The sequence below is a fragment of the Lottia gigantea genome (assembly GCF_000327385.1).
Source record: "Lottia gigantea unplaced genomic scaffold LOTGIsca_127, whole genome shotgun sequence".
Taxonomy (NCBI): domain Eukaryota; kingdom Metazoa; phylum Mollusca; class Gastropoda; family Lottiidae; genus Lottia; species Lottia gigantea.
In genome coordinates this window covers 34429-62033 of record NW_008707370.1, presented here as the reverse complement: position 1 = coordinate 62033, position 27605 = coordinate 34429, and the positions used below count along the sequence as shown (strand labels likewise).

Below are 27605 nucleotides of genomic sequence, written 5' to 3'. Positions count from 1 at the left end.
AATGATGCCTGGCATCTCCATGAGATCACATTAGTAGGCCTACAATAGTGGACTACCGTCTGGAATGGAGCTCAGAATTAGGTGATGTCAGGTGTTTCAATAAAGCTGACAATAATACAACAGTGGACCAACCTCTGGAATGGAGCCCAGAATTAGGTGATGTCAGGTGTTTCTATAAAGCTGACAATAATACAACAGTGGACCACCCTCTGGAATGGAGCCCAGAATTAGGTGATGTCAGGTGTTTCAATAAAGCTGACAATAATACAACAGTGGACCAACCTCTGGAATGGAGCCCAGAATTAGGTGATGTCAGGTGATCTATAAAGCTGACAATAATACAACAGTGGACCACCCTCTGGAATGGAGCCCAGAATTAGGTGATGTCAGGTGTTTCTATAAAGCTGACAATAATACAACAGTGGACCACCCTCTTGAATGGAGCCCAGAATTAGGTGATGTCAGGTGATCTATAAAGCTGACAATAATATAACATACTGGCTTATCTTATGTCTAATTCAGGAAATACAAAATAAAAGGAAAGATTTATTGAGATTATTATCACAGAATTATAATTAATATATACACTTAACAGGGGGTGATAACTTTCATTATCACAATGACTTCTTGAAGAGTGATTGAGCTGTTCAAAAGCTGGCCCTTGATCTGAAACTTGCTGACTGATGCCCTCTTCAAGAGTCCCAACTTACTATGCAGTTCTGAATTTTGAAACAATGTAAAGTTAGAAAAATATTTGAATTTAAATGTATTTTCTCCTAAACAATAGTGTTGGGTGTTAAAGAAGATACTGTCCTATAGAAGCACTGGCCAAGCTCCAGTGTAATACATAATGCCCATAAGCTAGGCTTACATATCTGATTATCAAGTGTCAAAAACATCTGAAATTCGACAAGAGTCAACAAGTTTTAGACTAATAATAAGTATTGTTATTAATACAAATTAACATATTCTAATCTTAATCAAATAGATTATCTTAATCCATGTAAATTATCATAGATAAAGCCTCTAATGAGCCAAATGTGTAATCAACCAGGCTACATGTTGAAAATATTTTTACAGTTTGAAATCAATATGGGTAGACCAATGCCAATATACTGCAAACTTTCCCCTCATTGCACACAGCATGGCAATGCCAGTATTTATTATTTATTCTGTAAGGAGCAGAAAAATCAGATCTTAAAGTTTCATTTCATTACATCGATTCCTCTAAAAGTCTTGTTATGATATACAAGTAAAGGCAAAGATACAAAAAACAAAACATTGATGAAAAAGTAAAGATAGAAAAATAAACTTGAAATTTACAATTGAGACATTAACAAAAATATTCTATATCATAAAACATTTTCTTTATTACAAGAGATTCTTAACATTTTGGAAATAAAGGATTTTGGAGATTCAAGGGAAATTCTATACTTCAACTTGAGTGGACGATGTAAAATATCAAAACATTGTCTCTTTAAAGAGATAGAGTCAGATACAGATTTCTATTACCACTTGATAGAGCCCAATGTCAGTTATCAAGTGGAATTCTAAGAATGGTATATATACATGTACCAGATACGTACCGGTACTCTTGAATGCTTGGGCCGTAAACTTAACTTTTCATCGGACGTACCATTAACTGGCTTTAAACAAGGACAATGAGTGAAATAACTGCAGAATTAAATTTTTAAGCATACAAGACACATGCCACTGTATTGCCATACAGGACAATACTATATTCTCTATATGGTCAGAAACCACAGAGACAACAGAGCACCAACTGTCAGACCCATTGTCAGAGATAATGCCATTATAACTCCAGCACCTTCTGCCTGCTCAATAGGAACATTCATAGGAGCAAACATAAAGGACAAGGTACTTAAATAGCCATTAGATATTCCGAGAGTAAGAGTAAATATCATTGGATAGACATCATGATCAAAATAGACTGGAATATTCTTAGAACCAGTATTACAATACAGCAACAATGGAATGTAAACAACACGCAAAATTGACAGAAACAAAAACACATGTTTATGACGCAGACTAGGTTTTGGTAAGAAGGTTGTGAACACTCTACCCAACAAATCTCCTATGTTAAATAACAGGAAGCAGGCCACTGGTGTAAAGTATAAATTGGTCCAATCATTATTAACTTCAGGATGCATAGGTTCAATTGTTGAACAGATTGACGGAAAACAGGATAGAGTTACTATGAATGTCAAAAAACAACACAAAGTATGTGACCAGATTTTTCTAAATATAGAGGTAATGTATTCACGATATCCAATAATTTCTTTATAGGCAGGTATCTCATTGTCCGAATTTTGAATAGCATGGATTTGGTTTGAGAGATAAAATTTCGAAAATCTCAGCCTATACAACAATCCATAAGCCACTAACGATAACAGTGAAATAATGGAAGCAGTTAAAAAGAATCCAAAGGCACTGTCAGTTTCACTTCCTTTTCCCATAATGGAAAATATTCTAGCCAGAGCTGAAAAAGTTCCACCAACAGCTTGTCCAATCATACAGGCTTGGGTGTATCGAACAGGAAATAAACAAGAGAGTCCTATAGCAGAGCCAGTTGTCACAGATACAGCAGCCATAACCACAGCAGCAGATGATAATGTCAAAATGAAAAAAACATGTTGCCATTCATCAGAGTCAACGCGTACCAAGATAGTAGTTTCAATAAATACCACAGTAATTATCAAAATGGAAGTTATCATTCGAATATTGATGGGTATACTTCTAATAAACAAAGTCGTCAAAATCATAAATACTGTGTTGGTTGCCATGGAAGTAATGGAGAGATAACTCACAAATAAACGTTGATTCAGGGTTTGATTACTTTTAGTGTAATGCATATCCTCAGGAAGACTGGTGTTTCTTAGTTTATATCGAAAATAGTCTTCTGCCGTTATAAAGAAATTCCAGGGAAGTAAACAGGCCATTCCCAGAAATATAAATATCAGATATACCAAGTGGTATCTATCATTAGGTTTAGTATAAGATTTAACTGTCCGAGATGGACTCAACAAAAGTTCTGCCTCATTATTCATATTGATACTTCTCTCCATCTTGATACCTTTCTCTCAAACACTTTCCAATTTGTTGATCAAACTAAAATCTTATTTGATCTCCTCCTGTCCAATACAACATTCTGTTCTGGTATCAACACCATTTATTAAGAATATTTCTAACAATCCTGGAAGAAAATTGAAATCTTAAAAAGTTTTGAACATTTAAAATTTTCATCATTTCCAGTATTTCAGTAATAGGGGTTCATATCTTATCTTATCATGAAATCATTGTCTTTTACTGAATACCATAAGTACCCAGCACCATAGCCAGGAATTAATTGGTGCTGGGGCTCAGATTTTTTACTGAAAATATGAAGAATTAAAGACCCAGAGAACTCATTTCTGACAATTTTGTGGTGCCAAGAATGTATCAAAATCTATATCTTTTTGATTTTGTACAAAGACATTGCAAATGAATCAATCTCTGCTGAAATGAAGAAGCAGGTTTTGCTGGGGCTTAATTCCCACCTGCTGTTCTAGACACAAATTAATCTAATGCATATAAGCCCACCTTAATAGATATTTTCAACAATAATCTAATGATCTTGGATGCTTTCCAAAAACAAAATTTTGAATTTTGTTGTGTATAGTCAGACCTATCTTGCACTCACAAACACGGGCATCTGTTTCTATCAATAGTCGACTCTGTCTGCATAGAAACAGATGCCTGTGGCCTGTGCTCACAAACCCTCATTTTGACTTTTGTGAGTTTTTGGCTCGGTCATAGGAACCAAGTTCGCTGTGAGAACTAAACCATCACACAATGCTGTTACAAGTCCACTAGACTAGATACTATCATAAATCCGAAAAGATTATAAATTGAATACCGGTACCATATTCTCAGAGAAAAACCTCTTTTTCTAACATAGTGACTAGGCTACTGACAGGTCATGTGATAACCGGAAATCCCCTTTATTTTGTTTGTATTAGACTCAGACTACAAATAATTTCTGCAATCTTGGATCATAAATAGAAGTAGCTTCAGTAGTTTTGGACATAATGGGGCCTATTATTTACCAAACAGAAAATGCATCAACTATCCACCTTTTGATAATCTCTGTAAGAGCTTATGATAAAATATATGAATAAAATATGGGCAATGTGGAGAAAATAGTGTCAACATATTATGTATACACTATTTTCTCCACATTGCCATATTTTATTTATATTGATAGAACTTCAAGGGCCTGTGGTCTGAGTTACTGGGTAGGGTCAGATATGTCAATTGTTTCTCCGTCATGTTGGATTAATAAATAACCGCACTATAAAACAAAATATTTTTTTGATACAAATTTGTTTATTCAGCAACATTTGTTTCTCTCAGAAACTTAAAATAAATCAGCAAAATAAATAATAAAATTTAACATTATATCTTCAATTGGTTATAGATGAATATATTTTTCTCTAATAAGTATATGAATATTAGGTGTACTATTACAGACTAATCATTTGGACAATTATACAGACTAATAATTAGGATACAATAAAATATGATTCTGAAACATTTTTTTTTAAATAGAAGTTAATTATATTCAATATGCCAGAAAAGAGAGAGAACAAGTTATTCAGAACAACACATCATTAAAATAAGATTAAATAACAAGGCAAGATGTAGAGTTGATACCCCTTAATTATTCATTGGACTTTCCTATATGTGCATCAATATGAAACAATGTAACAATGTATTTTATGTTCAGATGAATTCATTTTCAAAATAGGGGGTGTTTTTGCTGCCCGTAAAATTATATATAATCTTATGAAAAAATATACAAATTTAGCTATGTGGATTTCCTGACATGGATGACGAGTTGACAACCAAAATGGCAGAGTGGCATCAGGTGTTTCAGGAGAGTAAGGAGTAAGCATGTTGCATCTCTGTAACGACACACAACACATCATTCAATAATTGTGGAGCTTTATTCAATATACAATTTCAACTTAATAACATAATATACAAAACTACTATATGGTTCTTACTTGGAAATAACACAAAGGAACGTAGTTTACAATCATGTTGAATCTCTCCCTCTTAAAAACGGAGAGTACCAATTATTAATTAAGCAGTTTGACCTTGTTTTGGTGTATGGCTTAATAATGGCTCGATATTATTTAGTTGAAACTTTTAGTATACGTAGGAGACATATTTCTCTACAATTAGGCGTTTATTTTACTCCACTCCGTACACTAGTTTTCAAACAGCTTCCAAAACACATAAAAAACCTTATACGTTAAAAAAAACATAATATGTTTTTAAATATTTTTAATGTTTAAAAATTAACATTGATTTTTTAGTTAAAATTTCCAGATACTTTAAAGGGCACATTTCTCTAGATTTTGGTGTATAGTTTTCACAAACTTGAGCAAAAAATATTCTGACCTACAAAAAAAAGCGGAATGTCCCTTTAAGTGGATGAAGAGATTCAAAATGGTTGTCAACTACCAACTGTTATTTCTCTGTAAGAACTATATGTAATTTAGTATGCTAAATAACACTGACATTTATAAATAACTAAAGGGAAAAATAATTTAAAAAATGGACGGACTGATATGTTAAATCACAGTTATAATTGAGCCTTTTCTAATCTTTTTTTCTGTACTGTTTCTGTCATTTCTTGTCTTTCAGATAACCTCTCCTAAAATAAAAAACATTTCAACATATCAATTGAGTCGAAGGTATTTTCCACATCATTCTATACATCAACAAGGTATTGAAATAAAATAAAATGTTGCTTAAAACCTTACTACTGTACCAGATTGGGCAAATAAAGACAGGTAAAGCCTTACAGTGTGCAATGAGGGCAATTTTGATTGCTTAGCCTGTAGCCTCTGTTGAACGAATAAACGCTTTTTCTATATCAGCCCCTCTGAACTGCATCAATGATAAGAAAAAAATAGGTCCAAAAATCTGTAGTTACCCAAAATTAGAATTTTATTTTCAACACTTACAATAATTCATTGGTTTCCTGCAGTTCTGTAATCTTAGCTTCAGTCTGCTGCATCCATTCTTTATATTTTTCATTGAATGATAATTTAAGCTAAAAATAAATAATTTAAAAAGAGTTCAACTCCCAAAAATTAGTTAACAATTATCCTTCTTTTTCTTTTATCTGTTATTTTTCATGTCTATTGTAATCTAAAAAATTTTCTTTCACATTTGTGTTCTTTTCAGAGCGTATAATGACAGCTTCATTTGGTTTCGCTATCTAACAATTAGTCATCAGCAAGAAACATAGTGGATTTGTTAAAAACAAAGTCAGTAGACCACTGTAGTAAAAAGATTTAGGATTGCACTTACAAACAAATATCAAAAAGAAAAAAAAAAGAATGAAATAGAAATGTCAACTTCACGCCATAATGATTAAACGACAGATCCTCATATTTCATTACATTATTTTTTCAAATGATTCTATTCCTTGAAACTAATTAGAACTTGTCAACTGTATTAATGATGCCATCATATCACGAATACAGGTTTTGACATGGTCTTATTAACCTGTATTAAACTAAGCCCACTACACTTTGTTTTAGGGGCTTGAAGAGATTGGCATGCTGCTTTCGTTTTGATTATGCTCTCAAACAAAGCGTCATAACGATTGATTTGTTTTGATTGGCTGAAATTTGCTACCAATGCATTAAGGCCAATTTTGATTGGACAATATTTAGCATTGAATACGTAATTCTCACTTGTGTTACCACAGCCCCGAGGAAGTATGACGAATGGAGTGTGATTTGGACACGATGCAATGATGCCAAATACAATGAAAATCTGATGAAATCGAAAGCCTATATTGTATCCACAGCCCAAATTTATAAAGATAAAAATGCAAATCAAATAAAGGGAGAAGTATTCACAATAAAGAAATCTATAGGAGGGAAAAATATATTTAGTGAAGGCTCAAGGGAAATTTAATTGGCATTAAAAAACAAACTTGTTAGAATAAAACCAGAGCTTCCATAGGGAATATAAAATTCAAAAAAAGAATTCATTACAACTACAGAAAAATGGGGTTAATTTTGCGATAGAAAGTATAATCTAATAATTAATCTAAATTTTAAGGATTTATCAACTACTATCATCTGATTACAATGCAGATCAATTTGTGTTTTTTTCTGCAGGCAACTTCCCTTCCATGATCTGATGAAATTCTTTAATAATGAGTGTTCAGTTCACTAACCAATCAAAAACACTGTCAAAAATGGGCTGATACAAGTCAATGTTTATGAATGGATTCCCATGTAAGTGTTAAAGCTTTCTTTCAAGCCAAAGATCGGCTGATATCTTAATGACTTCAACACATGTTATGCAACAATTTCTTCAGATCATGGACGTCAAGTGGAGCTGATCACCAAATGAACACAAATGAAACATCTAAATCTGCATTATAACCAGAGGACAACTACTAGTAAAAGAAGATCAGAATGTGTAGAAAAGAATTGACACCAAAGCTGACAACGAACACAAAATGGTGACCTGTTCTGTCAACTCATCTTCCTTAGCACACCACTGAGCTTCTTTTAGCAACAAATCCATCATCAGAGTGTCTACACGTTCAGCATACTCCTCGTTCTGTTTTCTGCGAGCCTTATTTTCATCTTCCAAATCCTCAAGTTTATAATGTAATTTTAACAATTCTGGTTGATGAATGCAATCCGTCTGCAATTTCATGCAAAAATGAAAGATAAATGACAAAGGGCAATAACTCTGTTACCTGCATTTTTAATTTCTCCTCATTGTCACACCAATTGGCTTCTTTTATACTGAGGTCTGCTTCTAATGATTTGATTTTGTCCTTGAGGTCGTCGCTATGGAGACGAAGTGCTGCATTGTCTGATTCTAATTCCTCAATACTGGTTTTGAGCATCAATAATTCGGCTTCATGGTTACAATTTTGGTTAGAGCCCTAGAATCATCAAATGAAAAATAAATCTTGTCTTGCGTCTCTAACTTTGACTAAGGTCATCTGATGCTGATGCTTGTGCCATTTCACTTAGAGGATGACAGGTCATTAGACTTCTGCTAGGTAGGCCTGTTAATACAATCAACTATCCAACTACAAATTAGATTTGGCATTTCATAAATATAAAACTTTTGTTCCTATTTTTAAATTAAATCTACCCACTTTTTTATTCGACTTTTTAGCAGCAGATAATTCTGCTTCAAATTTCTTGCGTAAATCTTCAATTTCTTTATCTTTGTCTTTGTCAGTTTTCTGTAGTTTCTTCTCCAGATTAGCTACTTTTATATCATTACTTGAATCTCTTAACACAAAAAAAACAACATACAAAACTGTTATAAAAATTTGGTGCAATAAGACACTTACATTATACAAAAGAAAAACGATTTTTGAAGACACCACTGCTTAACACCTTAGATATTATTATCAGATTTTGCTATAGTGATGTCAAAAAATTCTTAGTTAAATGTAAACTTGCAAGATCTACAGGCATCTTGCTGAAAATTGGAATGGTTCAAACCCTAGTTTAGAAAACATCTTTACAAATTCTGTTAAGTCAGCAACAAGTCACTGCTGGAGTAGGGTAACAGATTGGCATGTTATTACCACAAAAAGCTTCTCTGTGCTTCAACACAAACCTCCCTAGCAACAGATCCTTCCAATGTACCATCATGTTAAGAAAGCATAATACCTTTTGGCGAATGGTGTACCAACTTCTACTACCTCTCTTTCTCGTTTGGTAATTGTTGTGTTTTTAGCCTTCCGTAACTCGTCCAATCTTTTCTTTAGACTAGATACTTCTTCTTCTAACTGAAATTGATCAAACATTCATACAATATCCTTGATATTCAGTAAAACAGCCTTTTTTAACTAATCAACAATGGTCAAGATAATGTTGATCAACATTCTTGCAGAGTTTCAAAACAAGTTTTGCTAGGCTCTATATAAGTTTCATGAATACTTTTAGTTTCTATTGGCATCATTATGATTCCCAATTTGACATCTGTGTTTCTTGTAATTTTTTTAAAAACTTTTTTTATGACAAAATTTTGATACCGTGGCCTACTATTAGCTGGAATAATAAGGTTTTCTAACCAATAACAACCTCTGCAATATTGAAGCTGCAAAATCAATTGTTTCTGTGCTTATTAATGTAAAAGTCACTGCCAATTTCTTTAGGCGGTTTTGGAGGTACCATAAGATAGACCTGTTCACTTGTCAAAATGGATTACCAACCTCTTTTATTCTCAACTTCATTGCACTATCATTGGCTTTTAAAGCCGAAATATCAGGGACACTTGTTTGTCTTTTGGTAGCCATTTTTTTTCTTCAATCAATGATCAAATTTTTTCTTTTTCATTTTACTGAAAACATAACATATTACTATTAGGACATGTTTAATTAACAATTCAACAGAGACTCATGAGTCCAGGAAGTGTTTTAAAAGAAGTAAGTCAGAACGAAATAAATTGACATGAACTTCATGAGGAACAAAAATATATACATTCAAGTTTAAAGTGACTTGGCAACACAGCGAACAAGTGCTGCTTAACAAGCATTTAATGCTTTTTGTCACATCATAGTTGAAACAGACACAGTGTCAGCATGTTGAAACTTGCAAATGAAATGTGATCAAAAAAAATATGCCAACCAACAGTCAACACATTTTGTTTTGAGCAAAATTCAGAAACTAAAATAAAACAGCATCTTAAGTCAATGATGCTGGAGTTATCTCAATATGTCTATAAGGAACTTTTAGTCCTTATTCAAATCATGCTTGGAAAGAAAGTGTCATTTACGGTCTCAGCCAGTTTTAAAATCATCATTTGAACAACCTTCACTTTCTTCACCATCTTTGTTGTTGTTTACATGGCCTTCAACTTTGACCTTAGCTTGGAAACCATTTCCAGGTCAGGGAAAATTTTTAAATAATTATATAATGCTTTATCATCCCAGAAAGTGACTTACGTGTTTAAAAACTATAGTTAGTTTGAGGAAAATTGTGAAGACAGATACAAGGTCTAGAGTTTTTAGTCCATTGTTGACCTTTTCTTTCATTTCCTAAATTTTCGGAGCGCCCCCTATCGATTAGACGGCCATATTTGATATTTGCCAGAGGTAAAATTTTGTTGTTTTATATCTGTTGCCATCGTATTGTTCACACAGTCATCTTGATGATTTAGAGGAATAATTTGCAAAATATGAACATTTGTTTAGAATCTCATACTTATATTTAGTTTATAAATTCATTGGTATGAGAGGTACTTGAAATCGAACAGGCGTTGTTTTCAGTCAGCTTAATTTGTTGGATATTTCCATTAATCACTTTGCCTTTTAGAAATAGGCTTAAAAATAGGTAACTTCCTTATCAATGATTTGATTGTATCCTTTTACCGATTCAGACTGATATGGTTGTTTTATTAAACTTGCTTGAATCATTTAGATGTATTTCGATCTTTGTATAAAAGAGAAACATCTGCAAATCGCTTTACTTGGGTTGTCTCCCTTTGATTTCCCTTGTTCAAGTCAAAGGACAGCGACATTTTGGGAACCACTGCCATAAGGCTGAATATTCACTGCACTTAATAGTGCAGTTGGCCTTATGGTTTTTACTGCCTAATTTCACTTGGGGAAAGCATTTATTGTTACAAGGTGTATGTACTCAATGGAGTGCATTCAGTCAGAAATTTCAAATCCGGGCTAGGGCCCATTAATTTTTTGTCTCTGGCCATGAGGAGATAGTTTTTAGCCACTATTCAAAGGCAAATTCAATGGCTGTAGATTCAGTTATCCAACTAACAAGTGGTTACTGGTGAATGCTAAGTTTATGTTTCCATTTCAAATTCTCTCTAATTTTAATGCCAATTCCCCATGCTGAGTTGTAACTATTTAAAACTTCAGTTTAGAAGAATTGGCTAAAAAAATATCAATGTCTTGGAAAAATCAGATAGGCATTTCTTACAGTAGTGGTTAAGGTTTTTTTTTGTTTAAAGATATACCGTATGTGTGCAAAACATTACTTATTAAATTACCATAGCACATACATGAAAATTTCTTATACTGGTACTATGGTACAGGTAGACTATTTATCAAGAATTGAAGACTCGTTTGCGTGAATGATAAGCTCTCGTTTGATTAACTTTATACAACAGTTTCCATTGGCTTGGAGTCAAGTTAGGAACGATGTCAGCCTTTTGCCTTTTGAATGTGCTTAATGAATTTACATATAATGTTAGTGCTATTTAAGTTCAGATTTTTAGACATTTTGCTTTAAATTTCTCAGGACGATTGCAGTCTGTGTTATTGTTTTTTGATATAATGTTTTGAAATCTTTTTCAAATAAAATTCTAAAATATTCTCAAATTATTTGCAACAGGAAATGTGGTTATTGATATAAATTCTGATTATGTTTTCCACAGCACCATATTTCTATGAACATGTAAATGGTGTTCATTTCAATTTTATTGATTTATTTTCTAGTAATCTATTAAAAAAAAACCTGTCTACAGTCTCTGACTCTGACATATAAGCTGGCTGAGTAATTATTTTAATGATGATGATTCATTAATTATATACGCTCAACTAGCCATTGATATTGTCTGGTGGAGCCTGTATTGTAAGGGTAATTTTCTCAGGACCTTAAAGACGATGGTTCACCATTTTGAGGGAAAGATTTGGGGGCTTGAATACCTTCAGAACTACTATTTTAAATTAGAAATTTCACTTTCTTTGTCTATTATATCTTTTCTATGGCAGAATATCAAGAAAGGCCAATTTGTCACTTTAACTTTAAAACTCAGAAAATTCTGCACACATGGATTTGAATGCTCAAATTTCGACGTTCAGCTGTAAACTCTATTACTGCTTAGCTAAAATATTCCTGTGTCTGAATCTAAGGCATGATTGATTGGTCAAATGAATGGCGAATGTGTTCCCTTTAATTGAATTGATTATTTCAACAGTTCACAAACAGTTCTTGAAATACAAGATGAAGACTATATTTTATATTTTAGTATCTTGAGGCTGTTGTTTACTACTGTGTTTAGAAAAAGCGAATTTATATTGTGATATATATATAACCTACTACTCTTAGTGACAAGATGGCTACTCCAGCGGTGGAGCAGCAGAATTCTACAAACCATGCCAATCCTATGAAGGATAATAAGGCAGCAATCAATTCAAAGTATGCTTTGTTTTTACATTTATAACTGTTGTAGTGGAATATTCTATTTTAAGTGGAAGAGTCATTGCTGTGAAATTTGGCAAGAAAATATGAAATATAGCTGTTTGCTTCTTGCCTTTGCCAGGTTTCACAATATGCATCATCTAGTCAAGTTTGATTATTGGAAAGATAATTGTGCAGAAGAGTAGGACGTAAAACTACATTTCATTTGGAAAGATTTTGGATCTGTTGTTCAGTGTGTCACGATGGTATCTAAGTTAGGCTTCCTAATAAAACATCTGCAGCCATTTTATTTAGTTTTTAGCCAAGTTTTAATTGATTATCTTTCAGTGACCAAGGATGGAAGGCTAAATTGAATATTCCTGAAAAAGATATGAGAATCAGAACCACTGTAAGTAAATGTATTTTTAATTTTAATTGTCATCAAGAGTTCTTGAGCTGACTTCTCTGCTCTGCTCTCCAACCACAGTTAGCTCAGAAATTAAATTTTTTCTGTCATTTCACAAATATTCAAAATAAATTTTCAGTTGCATGCTATTTGTCTTGAAATGTCTAAAAGTTCAATTTTTTTTAATGGTCTTTTTAGGATGTGACCAACACCAAAGGCAACGAATTCGAAGATTTTTGTTTAAAACGTGAATTACTGATGGGAATTTTCGAGAAAGGCTGGGAAAAACCCTCCCCTATTCAAGAAGCCAGTATTCCTATAGCATTAACTGGAAGAGATGTATTGGCCAGAGCCAAGAATGGAACAGGAAAAACTGGTGCCTATGCTATCCCAATCCTAGAAAGATGTGATCCAAACAAAGATGAAGTACAAGGTTAGTTATATTTTACTTTGGGCCCTGGAAAGTGCTGGCCATGACGTAGATTGCTTCATGATTCAAACTTATCACACATCGGGCAATTAGAATTCGCTATCCAGCTGGCTAAGTACTGATAGATTGTAACCTCATCAGATGCCCCCAAAATTGCCCTCCATGCCAATTCCCCCATGCTGAGTTGTAACTATTTAAAACTTCAGTTTAGAAGAATTGGCTAAAGAAATATCAATGTCTACTTGTTTTGAATTTTTAACTTTTAGAAAAGTTCAAATGGACGTTGCTTACATAATCCATTACCCCATATCCCCATATAAATTGTATCGTGTCATGATTACTACTTATAGAGAAAGGTTCATATTTTGTTTTCAGAACACTACTTATAACTAGCTCAATATGTAATTTCTAATGATTCATGGTGCATTTATGAAAGAGTCCCGTCTTCATTACCCCACAAGGTGCAGAAGAGTAGGACGTAAAACTCCATTTATTTCATTTTATGAATGCGTATAATCAAAACATTCTTGTATTAATCCATCATCTAGAATTATTTATGCATATTGCATGATTAACTTTTACCAGATAAATTTTATACTTGCTTAATTAAAGGCCATCTTTCTTTCAGCTATGATTATTGTTCCCACAAGAGAACTTGCTTTACAAACTAGTCAGATATGTATAGAAATATGTAAACATATCGGATGTAAAGTGATGGTCACAACTGGTGGTACAAACTTAAAAGATGATATTATGCGACTTTATGATCCAGGTAAGCCTTCTACCCTTTAGTTAAATGATTTTGTCATTTACCTTCTATGCAGAAGACTGATCAAAGCTCATCACTGTAGACATTTTATGCAACGTAGATCAATTTGGAAAAGCATCCCCTATTGAGTGTTATACTGCAAAATAATTACTGATACTTCTTTTTAACCAGTTCCCTTGTTTTTATTTTTCAAAACTTTATTTTGATAATTTCAAATGACCAGTGAATCGTATCTTTCAACTCGATTCCACATTTCCTGTTATTCGTTGTTAAATTATTTTTACCCAAAATTTATTTTTTGATCATTGCAGTTCATTGTATAATTGCTACTCCTGGTCGAATACTTGATCTCATGAATAAAAACTTGGTTAAAATCAGTAAATGTGGTATATTAGTATTAGATGAAGCTGATAAATTATTATCACAAGATTTTAAAGGAATGCTAGACAATATTATCAGCTTTTTACCAAATGATCGACAAATCTTACTCTATTCTGCCACATTTCCCTGTTCTGTTGAAGAATTTATGGTGAGTGAACATTTTGACTGTATAATTTGGTAGAAAACTGGATTTGCAACAGTGCGTTGAGCCGTCGATCATCGCAATCTGAAATTCGGTTGACAAAGTTGTTGTCTAATGTGATTATCGTGAAATTTGAATTCAACAACATACTACACAATTTTTTCTCGAAGGTTTTGTATTATGAATTTGTTCTCTTTTGCTAACTTGTCAAGGAGTGGAACTTACCCAAATTTTCCTAGGTCTGCAATAAGTCAAAGTGAAATTTATTGAGAATGGGATATTCTGTTAGGATGAGTAAGCTCTTGACACCCTGTCTTTACAAATGGATTTTATCATTTCAGAGACGTCATTTGAATAACCCATATGAGATTAATTTGATGGACGAACTAACATTAAAGGGAGTAACCCAGTATTATGCTTTTGTTCAGGAGAGACAAAAAGTCCACTGTCTCAACACTCTTTTCTCCAAGGTAAAATTACTTCCACTTGACTTGTCCGAAATTACAAATTGCAATTGTAAAATCTTGAAAGCTACTGATGACACTCTAAAGGAACATATATCACTATAATGTCTGAAGCAGAAACTTCTTCAAAATTGAAAGCGCTAATAGCATCAAGTCTTTTCCCTACTTGCACTTAACCAGTTCTACTTGCACTTTATTAAGGAAATTGTTTAAATTGAGGATTGTTATTGCTGTACAAGTTCAGACTGGATGAAAGTAACCTTGATCTTGATTATATTTTCAGCTCCAGATTAACCAGTCTATCATATTTTGTAACTCAACCCAGCGTGTGGAATTATTAGCCAAGAAAATAACGGAATTGGGCTATTCCTGCTACTATATTCACGCCAAGATGAATCAGCAACATAGAAATAGAGTGTTCCACGATTTTCGACAGGGTCTGTGCAGAAACCTCGTTTGTTCTGGTAGGTATAATTGATCCAAGATCTTTCGCTAAATAGTTAAGAAATCAAATTGGTATTTTTGGACTTGTGGTATGTAATGGTGTATGATTTCATCTTAGCTCAGAAAAATTCATCAAATTCAATAGGATTCTGGATGACATTATGTTTGTCAACAAAGCAGTCTTGAGCTGTCTCTCCTCATTATTCCAGTCAACACAAGGATATGAATCCGATAGAACCTAGGTTGTTGTCCTCGTCATTTAATGATTGTATCCGCTTGTTATCTGTATCTGATATTGTTTTTAATTGTAGATCTGTTTACGAGAGGTATTGATATCCAAGCTGTTAACGTTGTTATTAATTTTGATTTCCCTAAACATGCCGAGACCTATTTACATCGAATTGGTCGATCAGGGAGATATGGTCATTTAGGTGTGGCCATTAATCTTATTACCTATGATGACAGGTGGGTCTATTATTATTTGTTATGTTTGGATTTGAATATCTTAGTGAATGGCCAATTGTTCAAATGTTGACTATACATTTTGATATACTTAACTATTAAAGAAGTATTATCCAAGCCCTAATCTTTATAATTATGTCCTGTTCCTGTGCTTTTGTAAAATTGTTTTCAATGCAATTTTACAACCATTATTCCAAATCTTGATATGTTATTAATGTTCTTTTTGTAACAAGAGTGAAATGCAAAATTGTTGTTCTACTTAAAATATTGAGCATGGATTTGAAAAATATTGGGATTCAAAACCCTCAAATTTCGTTTCAGATTTTCACTACATAAGATAGAACAAGAATTAGGGGCCGATATCAAGCCAATACCTAAACAGATTGATCCAGCTCTTTATGTCAGTCAATGGCACATGGAGAAAGACGGGGATGAGGAGAACCAATCTGCTGGAAAATAAACATCTTCATTTAAACATCGTGTGGAGAGAAAGAAACATCAAATCATTATCATTTTTATGCAGCACCAAATTGTGTGTGTTTTTGTTTATTTGTACATAGATCCACTGTCTTAGTTGAAATTGGTTTAGATTGCCTCTATTTCTTTAAATCCGAAATAAATTCTTTGATTTTGACTAAGCCACTATATAGTTAAAATAATTTAAAAGTTAGTAAGAAAATTAAAATGGAAAAATCAAATTTAAGTGGTAAAACATGACAACGTCAAAATTCAAAGGTGGATTTATTTTTGAATTGAATAACAGGTGTAATTTGAACTGATTTCGAAAGATGTTTGGTGGAAAAACTGTAAGATACTAAAAAATTGAGACATTAAAACTAGGGCGCAAGTTGTCAGACCATCCATTCTAATAAAAGAACATTCTTTGTCTAAAAGTACCAGTGAAAAACTTGTAGCCAGACATCGTTATTTATTTTTTTGTTGATTTAAATGTTGTATTATTTGTTTAAAATGTAAGCTATTCATTACACCTTGTTCACATCAACACTTTAAAAACGATATGTTATGTTAAAGATTTAATTTTAAACTAGAAATAGTGGATTATTGTCCGATGTGTATGGTATTGTTAAACTTTGATAAAGAAACAAGAAGTGTGCGTTAAAAAACAGAACTTATATAAAAAGGATCAGGTGAACTTCACTCAAATTTGATGGATTTTTGAAAGAACTTGCACCTTATTTTAATTTTTGAGATCTGCTCGATGAAAAAAAGATTAAAAATCCATGTTTAAGATAAAAAAAATAGGTACAATATAAGCTTTAAAAGATTTACAACTCACATTTCACAATTGGTATATTTTTGGTGCTTTTTGAAATTTGGTGGATTCTCCTTGCAAATATCAACAGTTTAAAAAAATCAAAAAGCAGAAAAATATTCCATAATCATAACTAGTCACAAAATGCAGTCATGAAAATCGGAATCATTTCATTTTTGTTTTTATTTTTTTTTTTTTTTTGAGAAAACCTGCAGAAAACAAAGTTAGGAAAAGGGGTAAATTGAGAAGGAATCAAAACCAATAATGAGAATTGTTTTAAAAGATAAAAAAATATAAAAATCAAAAAAAAAAAATTATGCTCAGAAAGATCTTTGAATTTTGTGGGTTTTCTCCAAATTGAAAATTTCCATTTTGTAACAGTTGAAAAAGATTTTCAAGTAATGTGGACAAATAGGTTTCATTTTTCACAAAATAAGTTCATAGTAAGCAGACGTCGCTAACCATGTCAGAAATGGCTGAACATTTTGAAAGCTGGAGAAATTTAAATGCCCAGGACATGTTACATATTGGGCTATAATTGAACAAAAAAGAAATAAAATGTAGAACTTTGGATGCCTTTGTGGATCCTTGCTTGAAGGTGTTTAAACACGTGTTAATGAACCCACCAATTTGAAAGATTACAAAATGTTTGATCATTTCTAGAACTGGCTTGTTGACGTCTGGTGTTTTTGGTCTCGAGTTGACCAAATATTTGAGAATAATGTCCCTTGGTGCTCAATAAGTTTACATTGGGTGAAGTAAATGTTGTACATAGAAAAATTACAAAATTATTTCCGATTCATTCACCATTACATAACTTCATAATAGACTTTAACTAATGTGTTTTCAAAATGTATCAAAATATTGAAGATTTAAGAGTTGTCAAGTTGTTGGAATGGTTTGATGTGATTTGTAATGTGTAATTGTGACATTCTGGAATATATCGGTAAAAGTCTTTCATAATTTGTCAACCATGGACTCCAGTGTTTGAATCGGAAATGGAGCTTATCATGTAATATATTTTTGTACAGATCTAATGTTATTTGAATTGTGAAACTTCCACGCCTTAATTTTCAGAGAATGACTGGGGTGTGAACAAGTGTTCATTGTTCAAAAGACTAGTGTTCACTAGACAGGTGTAGATATACCAAGCCAAATAGTTTTTCTCCTGTTCGCCTGTGAAATGTGAATTAACCCCAGTTGTTGAACTCTGTGACCAGAAGATAAGTGATTAAACTCGAAATTCAAGAAGATTTTACGAGTGTTTATCATTGCTACGAAGTATTATGAGAGATTGCCAGACATTATATTTGCTGCAAAAATTTTGTGATGTTACATATCACCAAAGTAATTTTTTTTGTAAGTCATCATCCAAGATGAGTGTATTAACTTGAAATATTTTCATCATTCGATACAAAGTTTGTGAGCTGAAGAAGTGGACGGAATGTTGAACATTCAATTAAAACTTGACGAGGAAAATCACATTCGTGATAAAAACATAGTGCGAGGAGGAAAAAGTTAAAAACAGTTAGCGATTGCTTTCCATTTCCTAGTTGTGTGATGCTGTTTGTTTCTGCAGTGCAGTCCTGGTCATCCTAATCTCTCAATGCAATATCAAATAAAGGAAAAAGGACCTTTACATTACAAATTCTATGACAATGAAAACTGTGAAAACGGTATCGCAAAATGATGCTGTGTGTGCTACTTTGTTGCCGATGTTGGATGATTGGTGTGTACTGGAATGAAAACGTCTACCGGCATCACTAAATTATCATTCCTCTTTATATATGTATCATTCAAATGTAGTTGTGCTTAATTCGACTGGAAAGGTTTTTGTGCTTGGAAGTGATGCAAGGAGTGTCTGAAAACGGTTGTCAAATTAAGCACATCTATTTAACTTTGCTAGAGTAATTGGAATTTATATCCATCAAAATAGAATTTCAGTTTTTTGCAAAAAAAATCGGACTCCCATATTTCCAATTGCTTTAGTGAAATATATTGTTAAAATTTCCAGAAAACTGGAAAACTTTCCTAAAGGTTTACTTTTTGTTTGAATTTCAAGTCTTGAAATATGATAAGGAAATTAAGAAAATTTATCTATTATTCAAACAGTTTGTACAATTTTAGGAAATCTGTTATGTCTATAAACACGACTGCAAAATTTTGGCAATTCCGATTTTTATTTGAAATTTTTCAGACTCAAAGTTAATGTTTGGCAAAATTCAGATCAAATTGTTCAAACGATTCAATTTCTTGATTTATACCTTAAAAGGCAGCTTTTAATCTCCTGCCTTGTGTTTGAAAAACATGACAGAACAATGGTGAAAGAGTCAGTATGTTGGTATATACTTTTCTTGTGGCAGGTGAGGTTTAATTTGGGAAAATAGTTTCCAAATTGGCTTGGTGTGCCACAGGAGTAAGTGGCTTTCACCATTACAAATTTTGCGAGTATCTTGATTATTTATCAAGGTGGGTTGTGGTATGTATTTCACGTTGTCCTAGTGAAAGGACTCAATTCTAGTCAGTAAATATGTCATTGTACATTATGGAAAATGTGAAATCCATAACTTGAGCATGAGTGAACACTTCCGAATATACTTACGATTTGATAGTGTTTATTTGTGCTGGTAGGGAGAATTTAACTTATTTAAATTATGATAGTATGCAGCCAATCACAATAACTGAAATCCTAACTTGTTATGGTTTCTTTGATTGTGCTTGGTTGGTTCAGCTATAGTTTGAAAAAGTTCAATCTTCCCTAAATTGACTCAACATAATCTGGATTAATTTGGATTATGTTAAGTCTCTATCTGTTATCTGAAGTTAATATAACTTTTAGTGCATCAATTGATCAACAGATTAGTCCTTTGGGACACTATTGGGAATTTGGGATGGGGAGGGATTATATGGGAATTTTTGGCATCTTATCTAGAATATTGAACCTGTTATTTTGACAGAGCTATACTAATAAAAGATATATGGGTTGGATTGGGAGGGGGTGGATTTTAATATGTGGCCTGATTAAAGTTCCGGAAGAAAATATTCGGTGTGACTGCTGTTTGAAAGCATCAAAGAACTAACAAAGAGAAAGGTACTTTGTTGTGGTCACCATATTTTTGTTAAATTGTTGTTAATTTATTAAGAATTCAAGGATTTCATAACCAAACACAGAATTCTACTCTGAAACTTTGCTTAGGTAAAAAATGAAGCTCAGTACTTTGACTTTTATGGTTTATTTGTGTAAGTGAAATTCCAATCCATACAGTATTTAACTGAAGTAGGTTTCTTCAGAAAGCTGATCAACATTTTGTATCAAGGTATTTTAATTCAGTACTGATTAAATCATTTAAGGCTTTTAAAAGGCTTTTGCATTTCTGGGACCAAAACAGATTTTCAGTTCTGGAGATCTAAAACTTTACAATTTATTCTTCATTGTACTTTTTTCTACAACACAAAACCATTAGCCAACATAGTTTCAGTGTAAAACCTGTGTTTGGTTCATTGTTTCTATCACATCTTTTAACATAATATTATATCATGTCTTACTAACTTACTACTCTTAAAAGTCTGCTGTACCAATATTTTGTCGACAATCTTGGATGAATTATTAACTGTTATTGAAGAAAATATCTTGCTTCCACAAGACAATGACTGTAATCAAACAAATGTGAAGTGATGTTAAAAGATATATAAAAAAAAAAACATTCAAAATATTTGTACAGTGGACTGAATCTTAAATGGCATTTTTTTTTTTATCTAATTAGAAATATTGTTATAAGGACAGATTCGTCAAAATACACTTGTTTTTGTATTCCATCTCTGGCTAGCGATTAAAATTACCACAAATTGATTTGTCACAAATCCTGAAGAAAGTTGGTTTTTGCAGTGTATCGCAATAAATATGACTGAAATGAAAATTTAAATATTAGAAAAACAAATGGATGACTCACGAAAAATGGGATTTGTCACAAATCTTAAATATGTAGATTTTAATATAAGCCTTTTATTGTAGCGTCCAATACCTGCACATTTATATTTTCATTATACCCTTCTACCTCCTTGCTACTTATTACAAGCATAATTTAGGTTAAGTGATAAACCAGTTTCATTGAAACTTATCCTGATATTGTTGAGCACTAACATGGAAAGCTGCTGATTTTTGCTCCTTATTTGGAAAGATGTCAATAGGTTGTTCCACTCACTTTAACATACTTCATGAGTTGGATAAAATTTGAAACGTACACTAAATGAAATATTGTTTGATTTGGTTGATACAGAAATAGAAAAAAGATTGAGATACCATCTAACCTTATTCAAAGTGAACACAAATACTTTAAGAAATGGGACCTGATCTTATTTGTTAGATTATTGTCCACTCAACCTGTTTATGTGCCTTGCTATCTTTGAGACATGATATAATGTATATGAATAAAGAATTCCCTCTTTCACTTCTGTGGTTGTTTCTATGTGTTAATGGATTTAATGGAAAGAACCTAGTGCAACTTTCTGTAATTGACTTTAAAAAAAAGAAGAACAGGAAAGGGTATTTGAAGACCATATTTGGAGAAGGTACTTAAGGACCATTGAGGAAAAAGTACTTAAGGACCATACGAGGAAAGTGTATTTTTAGGACCATACTTGGAGGGGGAACATAAGGACCATATGAGGAAAGGGTACTTTAGGAACATGTTTACTGTCAATACCCTTTGGCTCCTTTGACACACCTCACAAGCACTGCTGGTATTGAAATGGATCCAATCAGATTGAAATGCTTATGAAGTTATGTTCATGCATTTTCAATGGGTCAACTCCACTTGCCAGCCATGATCTAACTAGCGGGCTTATGGTTCATATAAATATTGGCAACTTTTGACATTAAAATGTCTCAAAATTCGACAAAAATTTTGACAGATCATCAATGAAAAAGGCCTAACGAAATCTTCAGATTTGTATTATAAACAGATAAAATATGCTTACTTATGCGATTAGCACTTGTGAGAGCATGACTTATTTTAGAAATGAACCTATTGCAAAAGTATAACTCTTCCAAAATTGCAAATATGTAACCATCCACCTACAGCACTTTATCCTAAAACTTTTTCCAGTTATAGTTATAAATTCTAAGGACTGATAGTCTGTATTAGCTACTATACAATCTAATCAAATCGCTGCATTTACTAACTTCCATGATACAAGAAAGATGGCTATTACGAAAAGTTCATAATGGCTCAAATAAAATGAATGGAGTTGTATGTCCTACTTTTCTGCACCATGTGGGCTAATGAAGACAGGCAACGTCATGCTGGGTGCAATGAGGTAAATTAGCCAGGACAGCAGCATTAGCCTGCTCTTTTTCAATTTCTAACTGTTGAGGGATCTTTTTAATGTGCCCAGCCTGTAGCACACTTTTTCCATGTCTGCCCCCCTTACCTGCATCACTGACAAAGAGAAAAATCATAATAGCTCAACACATTGTGAAAATGAGGACTACATGAGTATTAATGTGGAAAGTTTTTCTTCTTCTCAGTGAGGTGCATTCAGGACTCCTCAAGCTCTTTTTAAACCAATTATTTAAAAGTTTTAATGTATTAACAGCATCGAACTAAGCTAATGTATGAATAACAATGAACACAAAAAAAAAAACATTTAGTATAAAAAATACCTTAAAAAACTTTAAAACTTAAAAATGATATGAAATATTTTTTCATTTTCATTAACAAATAAATTAATATTCCCTGAACACAAAGTGTGACTAGAAAAATGGTTGTAAAATAGAAAAGCAATAGTATGACTGTCTTCACAATGGTCAAGGTATTACATCTGTTATACCTTCACTGCAATGGTCCACTTTCTTGTTTCATAGAAGTTTGTGAATGCAGCAATTTGATTGGATTCTACGCTAGTGAAATCAGCCAATCTAACACCTCAACAGAACGACCGTAAAAAAAAATTGATATCCAGGAATCCAATCATATCGCTGAAACAGTAAAGTAGACAATTACAGTCAAGGTATAAGATGCAGATGTAATACCTTGACCATTGTAAAGATGTACTAGAAAAATACATAATTTTGAGTAAAACAGCACATACTATGACTAAATCAACACATACTTCAGCATGATAAATACATACTACACTACACAAAACTTAACAACATAATCAACAACAAAATGAAAATAAGGAAAGGACGGAATGTAATAAACCCTCATAATAGCATAGGAATTGTGCCAATGTAACAGGCATGATACAACAGAAACAAACTTAAAGGGATTGTTAACATATTTTCTAAATTTTTTTATGTGTATCGGGAACACTAATAGTATCAATTTGCAACCTTCCAATTTTCAACCAGACGTCTAAGGTTCCTGCAATTCCATTAAAACTAAGTGTTTGATGACGACACTAAGGGCCTTATGTGATAAACCAAATTTTGTAAATAGTGACGTTATAAATCACTTAGTTTTAGTGGAATTGCAGGAGGCACAGATGTCTGCTTGAAAATTGGAATGGTGCAAATTTATCAGTTTCCCTGATACACATTAAAAAATCTAGAAAATACCAATTTTTAATACCCTAATTCTAGTTATCTACACCATTTCTAAGACATCAAAAGAGGTTTTCTTGCCTATTCATGCCTATCGGAAATCTCATAGACCGAAGCATTTTTGGATGAAGTGCCAATCTGGTCTAATGCTGTAATCTCCCTACATCATGGGCATAAAGTCCTGATACATCCCTGGAATTCAAAAGAATGAGAATGCTTATATCTAAAAAGTAACCAAATTTAACAAACTTCAACAAAACAAACAAAAGTCAATCTGCTTTCTCAAGTTTAAAATGCATAATAGCAGAATTTTCTATCAAACTTTCAATGAACCAATGTTTTTTCCCAATGTGTTTCTTCATCTCATAAGGTGTTGCTGCACAAAAGCTACAAAAAGCACAGTGGTACTGGTCATCTAAGGGGTTTTGCATCATCTGATTATGCTTTTCTATGATGTGATCATTAGTCTCTTCAACAGAGTCTATCTTCTTTGAGCAGTAGATACACAAATAACAGCTTTCTGAAAAGATTCTAAGTTTATCCATTTCCAAGATCTCTGACACAAAGCTATCTTTTACTATATCAGTTCCAAATTGGGCTAAAAAGGACTTGTGTGAATCTTTGACGTGTTGTTTGAACTCCAGTAAAGATAGTCCAAAGACTCCACAATATCGGCAAACAAAGATCTCTAGCTCTTCTTCAACATCTTGACTGCCATGGTACTGCTTCATCAATTTCTCGTGGAACTCCTCATGCTTTGTTTCAAAATGGTAACGTACGTCACTATCCAATTTAGGTACCATAGCACTACATAGTAAACACTTGTAAGAGGAGACATTACTCTGCAACATGTGCTCATGAATATGTCTTTGAAGTCTGTAGCTAGCTGGGAATTCTTTCTGACAATATGGACATGGATGCCTCTCCCAATCCTCGTTGGAGTGTTTTGTCATGAGATGGCAATGAAACATGTACTTTCGACCACAAACTTTCGAGCAGTACCCACAAATGACATTTTTCCAAACCTCTTCAGTGTCATGTTGAAGCTTGCTGTGGTTTCTTAGAGCATCTTCTTCCACAAACACTTCCTGGCAATATCTACATTCTACTTTGTATAAAGATTGCCCCTTATCACTATCATCTGATCCTAAATGAAAATAAAACAATCATTGGAAGCCATCTCAAGCTGTTACAAATTGCATCTAATACCTTGACAGCAATATCCACCAATTCAGTCAAGGTATAAGACGCTATTCGCAATTGATGTGAAGATCAGTCAAAGCATGAGAATGAATGCTCCTAATGAAATGAAATGAAGTTAATTGTTTTGGCTAATGAAGACATACAATGTCATGAAGTGTGCAATTGTGTAGGGTATATTAGCAGGAGGAACCTTTACCTCGGTAGACTGTATTACAGGGCCTAGGTTCATAGTTTCATCTCAATTACTGTAAACTTTTTCAAATATTACCTGCATCAAACACATGGGGGAACCTTAGGTTAAGACAAACTCACTAAGCTATCTAAATAAAATCTCCTAAATGTCTTACCATCAAATAGACAAGTAGATGAATCAGTATTCAATTCAGCAGATCTATCATCAGATCCATCAGCTTTAGATCTTGTTGACCTGGCTTTAGGCAAGATGGTTCTACCTTTCAGCTTAGTAAACTTTGTTGAATTCTTTCCTTTCCCAATGGCAGAGGCTGGTGATGTTGAGGAAGCTACTGTTGTTACCTTTGCTCCACAAGATTTGCTTCTTTTGTGTTTCGTTCCTTTTGTTGTACCTGCTGCTGTTTTAGCCTCTGCTGTTGTTACTGGTGAATTTAGAATTGGACTGCTTGATCTGGTCCTCTTACACTTTCTTACTTCTGAAGAGTCTGATGCTGCTTCTGATTTAAATAAATGCTTGGATGGTTTCATGTCACTAAATGAATTCTCCAGTGATTGACTTCTCTTATTTTTTGTGCTTTGTAGGGATTTTTGTTTTGATTTTGTGACGAGAACTTTTGGAGTTTTGAGTACTGAATTACTGAAGCTACTTCTACTAAATCCCTTAGCCTTTGCTGACATTCCTCTGTGACTTCCTGATTTCATCTTTTCTGATTTGACTCCTGATGTTTGGTTTGAGGTTGAGTTGTCAACTGCTGCAATTGTTTGTCTTCTTATTTTGTTGGTTCTGTGTATAGAATTGGAGAGGCTTTGAGTAGTTCTTTTTCTGGATGATTCAGCATTCTCTTGGACTTGTACACCAGATTTAAACTTTGCAGGATTTAAAGTACATTTGCCTCGACAGTGTTTTCTTTTAGCTTTTGATATTCTTACATTCTCCACAATTAATGAAATAGTTAGATCTGAGCCTTCACAGGTTTTTGCATTAGTACATTTCTTTGAAGAGTAAGGATCCACTTCAAGACAGTCATCAACTTCACCTTGCATTGGACAGGAATTTGTACCTTCATATGAAGTGATATTGGGGTTTTGAACTGGAAATCGTAGTGTCTCTTGTTTAACTTGGTAAGTCCTTTGATATTCCTGAACAAAAGATTTGACACCAAAGGGATCATATAGTTCAGTATCTGCAGTTGATATTTCTGCCGTGTCTAAAGATCTTTTAAGATTCATATCTGAACACTGTCTACTGGACACAGTTTGTGGGGCATGAAAATTCAGCTGGTTGTGTGCAAGAGTAATTTGATCATAAATACAAAGATCAGCATCATCTGAATAGAAACATCTCCTATCATCAAGCCTGTTTTCAGTAACGCTCTCCCCATCGTGGTCAAATTCACACTGATTGTCCAATTCTAAGAACAATCCCACTTTTCTGAAGTTATTTTGTATGGATGAGTCAGTTGGTATGAAATTGTTATCTTCCAAAGACTCTGGTCTATCATTTTCACATTTCCATGCTGCACCAATTGAGTCTACAGCTTCCTTTAATAGATCATCTAATATCTTTGGCTTTTCCTCTACCTCAACAAGTGTCTGAAGATGTTGTTGAATTGGCATCACCATTTCTTGATCCTGTTGATTGTAACCATTAGATGAGGGACTGCTTGCTCCACTAGTACAGGGTGATTGAACATTTGAAGCATTAGTAGAATGTTGTACATTGTTTGTGGATTCTTTGGAAAAATTAAATTTGTTTGATCCTGGGCTTTCTAATGGAGCAGTAGCTTGAGGAATGTTCTGGTCTTCATTGATGGTTGATAAATTACTTGAATCACGAATTGTGTCATATATTTCAATTGAATCCATGATTAAATCCAATCCATTATCTTCTGTCGAATGGTCATCATCTTCAACATCTAATATAGATTTAAAATCCAGACCATTCTCGTAGTTCAGTTGAGTGCTGAACAGCATTTCACCAATGTCAATTTGTAGTTTGAGGTCTTCCATGTTTTCTTTAATAGATCCATCATTTGGTTCTGGTTGATCTAGGTCTCTACTATTACCAAACAGCACATCTGTTAGGAGACCTGAGGTACTGGTGTCATATTCTGAAAGGTCCTCTGAAAGATTACTCATGAGGTCCATGCTTGAGTGGCAGATGCTTTCATTTACAAACAATTCTGTCAGAGGTTCATTGAAAACTTCAGGTACTCTTGAGACCCAAAAACCATTTTGTGGATCTGGTACTGTCATAGTTTGCATCATTATATTTTGATGTTTCTTCTGCACTATTGGATCAAACTTGTAAGGAAGGTGGTTGGGCTGTGACATCTTGTTAAAATATCTGGCATAAGTCTGTTCCAGTAGAGGTGGTCTTTTGAACTCCAGGTTGTAATTTCCTTGTAACATTCGCTGTATCTGTGGCAGCATTTTTTGAACCAGTTTGGTAGAAGGAATCCTTGAAAAAATATGACTAGGTGGTACAATCCTTTCCATTTTCTGCTTCTTTACTGCATAATTTTTTGTGGTTTTCAACTTAAAGGTAGATGCATAGTCTCTGAAAAGTTTTTTAAGATGAAACAGTCTATCACCATATGCAGAAGAACTCGATGAATGGTGCTTCATGACAGATTCTGATGGCAAACTAGTTCTTTCTGTAGACGGACATTTATTGGTTTTGTCA

General features: G+C 33.3%; 3 protein-coding genes across 3 annotated transcripts; 1 reads left to right on the top strand and 2 right to left on the bottom strand.

The window, feature by feature from the left end:
- Positions 1-534: 534 nt before the first annotated feature.
- Positions 535-3992, bottom strand: LOTGIDRAFT_237985 (hypothetical protein). The gene is made up of 2 exons (XM_009048681.1): positions 3923-3992; positions 535-3214 (listed from the first exon to the last, which is right to left on the bottom strand). Exon 2 carries the CDS (start codon positions 3084-3086, stop codon positions 1746-1748), a length of 1341 nt encoding a protein of 446 aa, XP_009046929.1. The 5' UTR covers positions 3087-3214; positions 3923-3992; the 3' UTR covers positions 535-1745.
- A 1304-nt stretch (positions 3993-5296) lies between these two features.
- On the bottom strand, positions 5297-9889 carry LOTGIDRAFT_205097 (hypothetical protein). The gene is made up of 7 exons (XM_009048680.1): positions 9844-9889; positions 9281-9408; positions 8736-8854; positions 8210-8348; positions 7799-7990; positions 6036-6124; positions 5297-5722 (listed from the first exon to the last, which is right to left on the bottom strand). Exons 2-7 carry the CDS (start codon positions 9362-9364, stop codon positions 5695-5697), a joined length of 651 nt encoding a protein of 216 aa, XP_009046928.1. The 5' UTR covers positions 9365-9408; positions 9844-9889; the 3' UTR covers positions 5297-5694.
- Positions 9890-10127: 238 nt separating this feature from the next.
- Positions 10128-17521, top strand: LOTGIDRAFT_199739 (hypothetical protein). The gene is made up of 10 exons (XM_009048679.1): positions 10128-10162; positions 12058-12227; positions 12558-12618; positions 12814-13048; positions 13674-13817; positions 14126-14343; positions 14679-14807; positions 15085-15265; positions 15557-15710; positions 16029-17521. Exons 2-10 carry the CDS (start codon positions 12145-12147, stop codon positions 16165-16167), a joined length of 1344 nt encoding a protein of 447 aa, XP_009046927.1. The 5' UTR covers positions 10128-10162; positions 12058-12144; the 3' UTR covers positions 16168-17521.
- The last annotated feature ends 10084 nt before the right edge of the window (positions 17522-27605 follow it).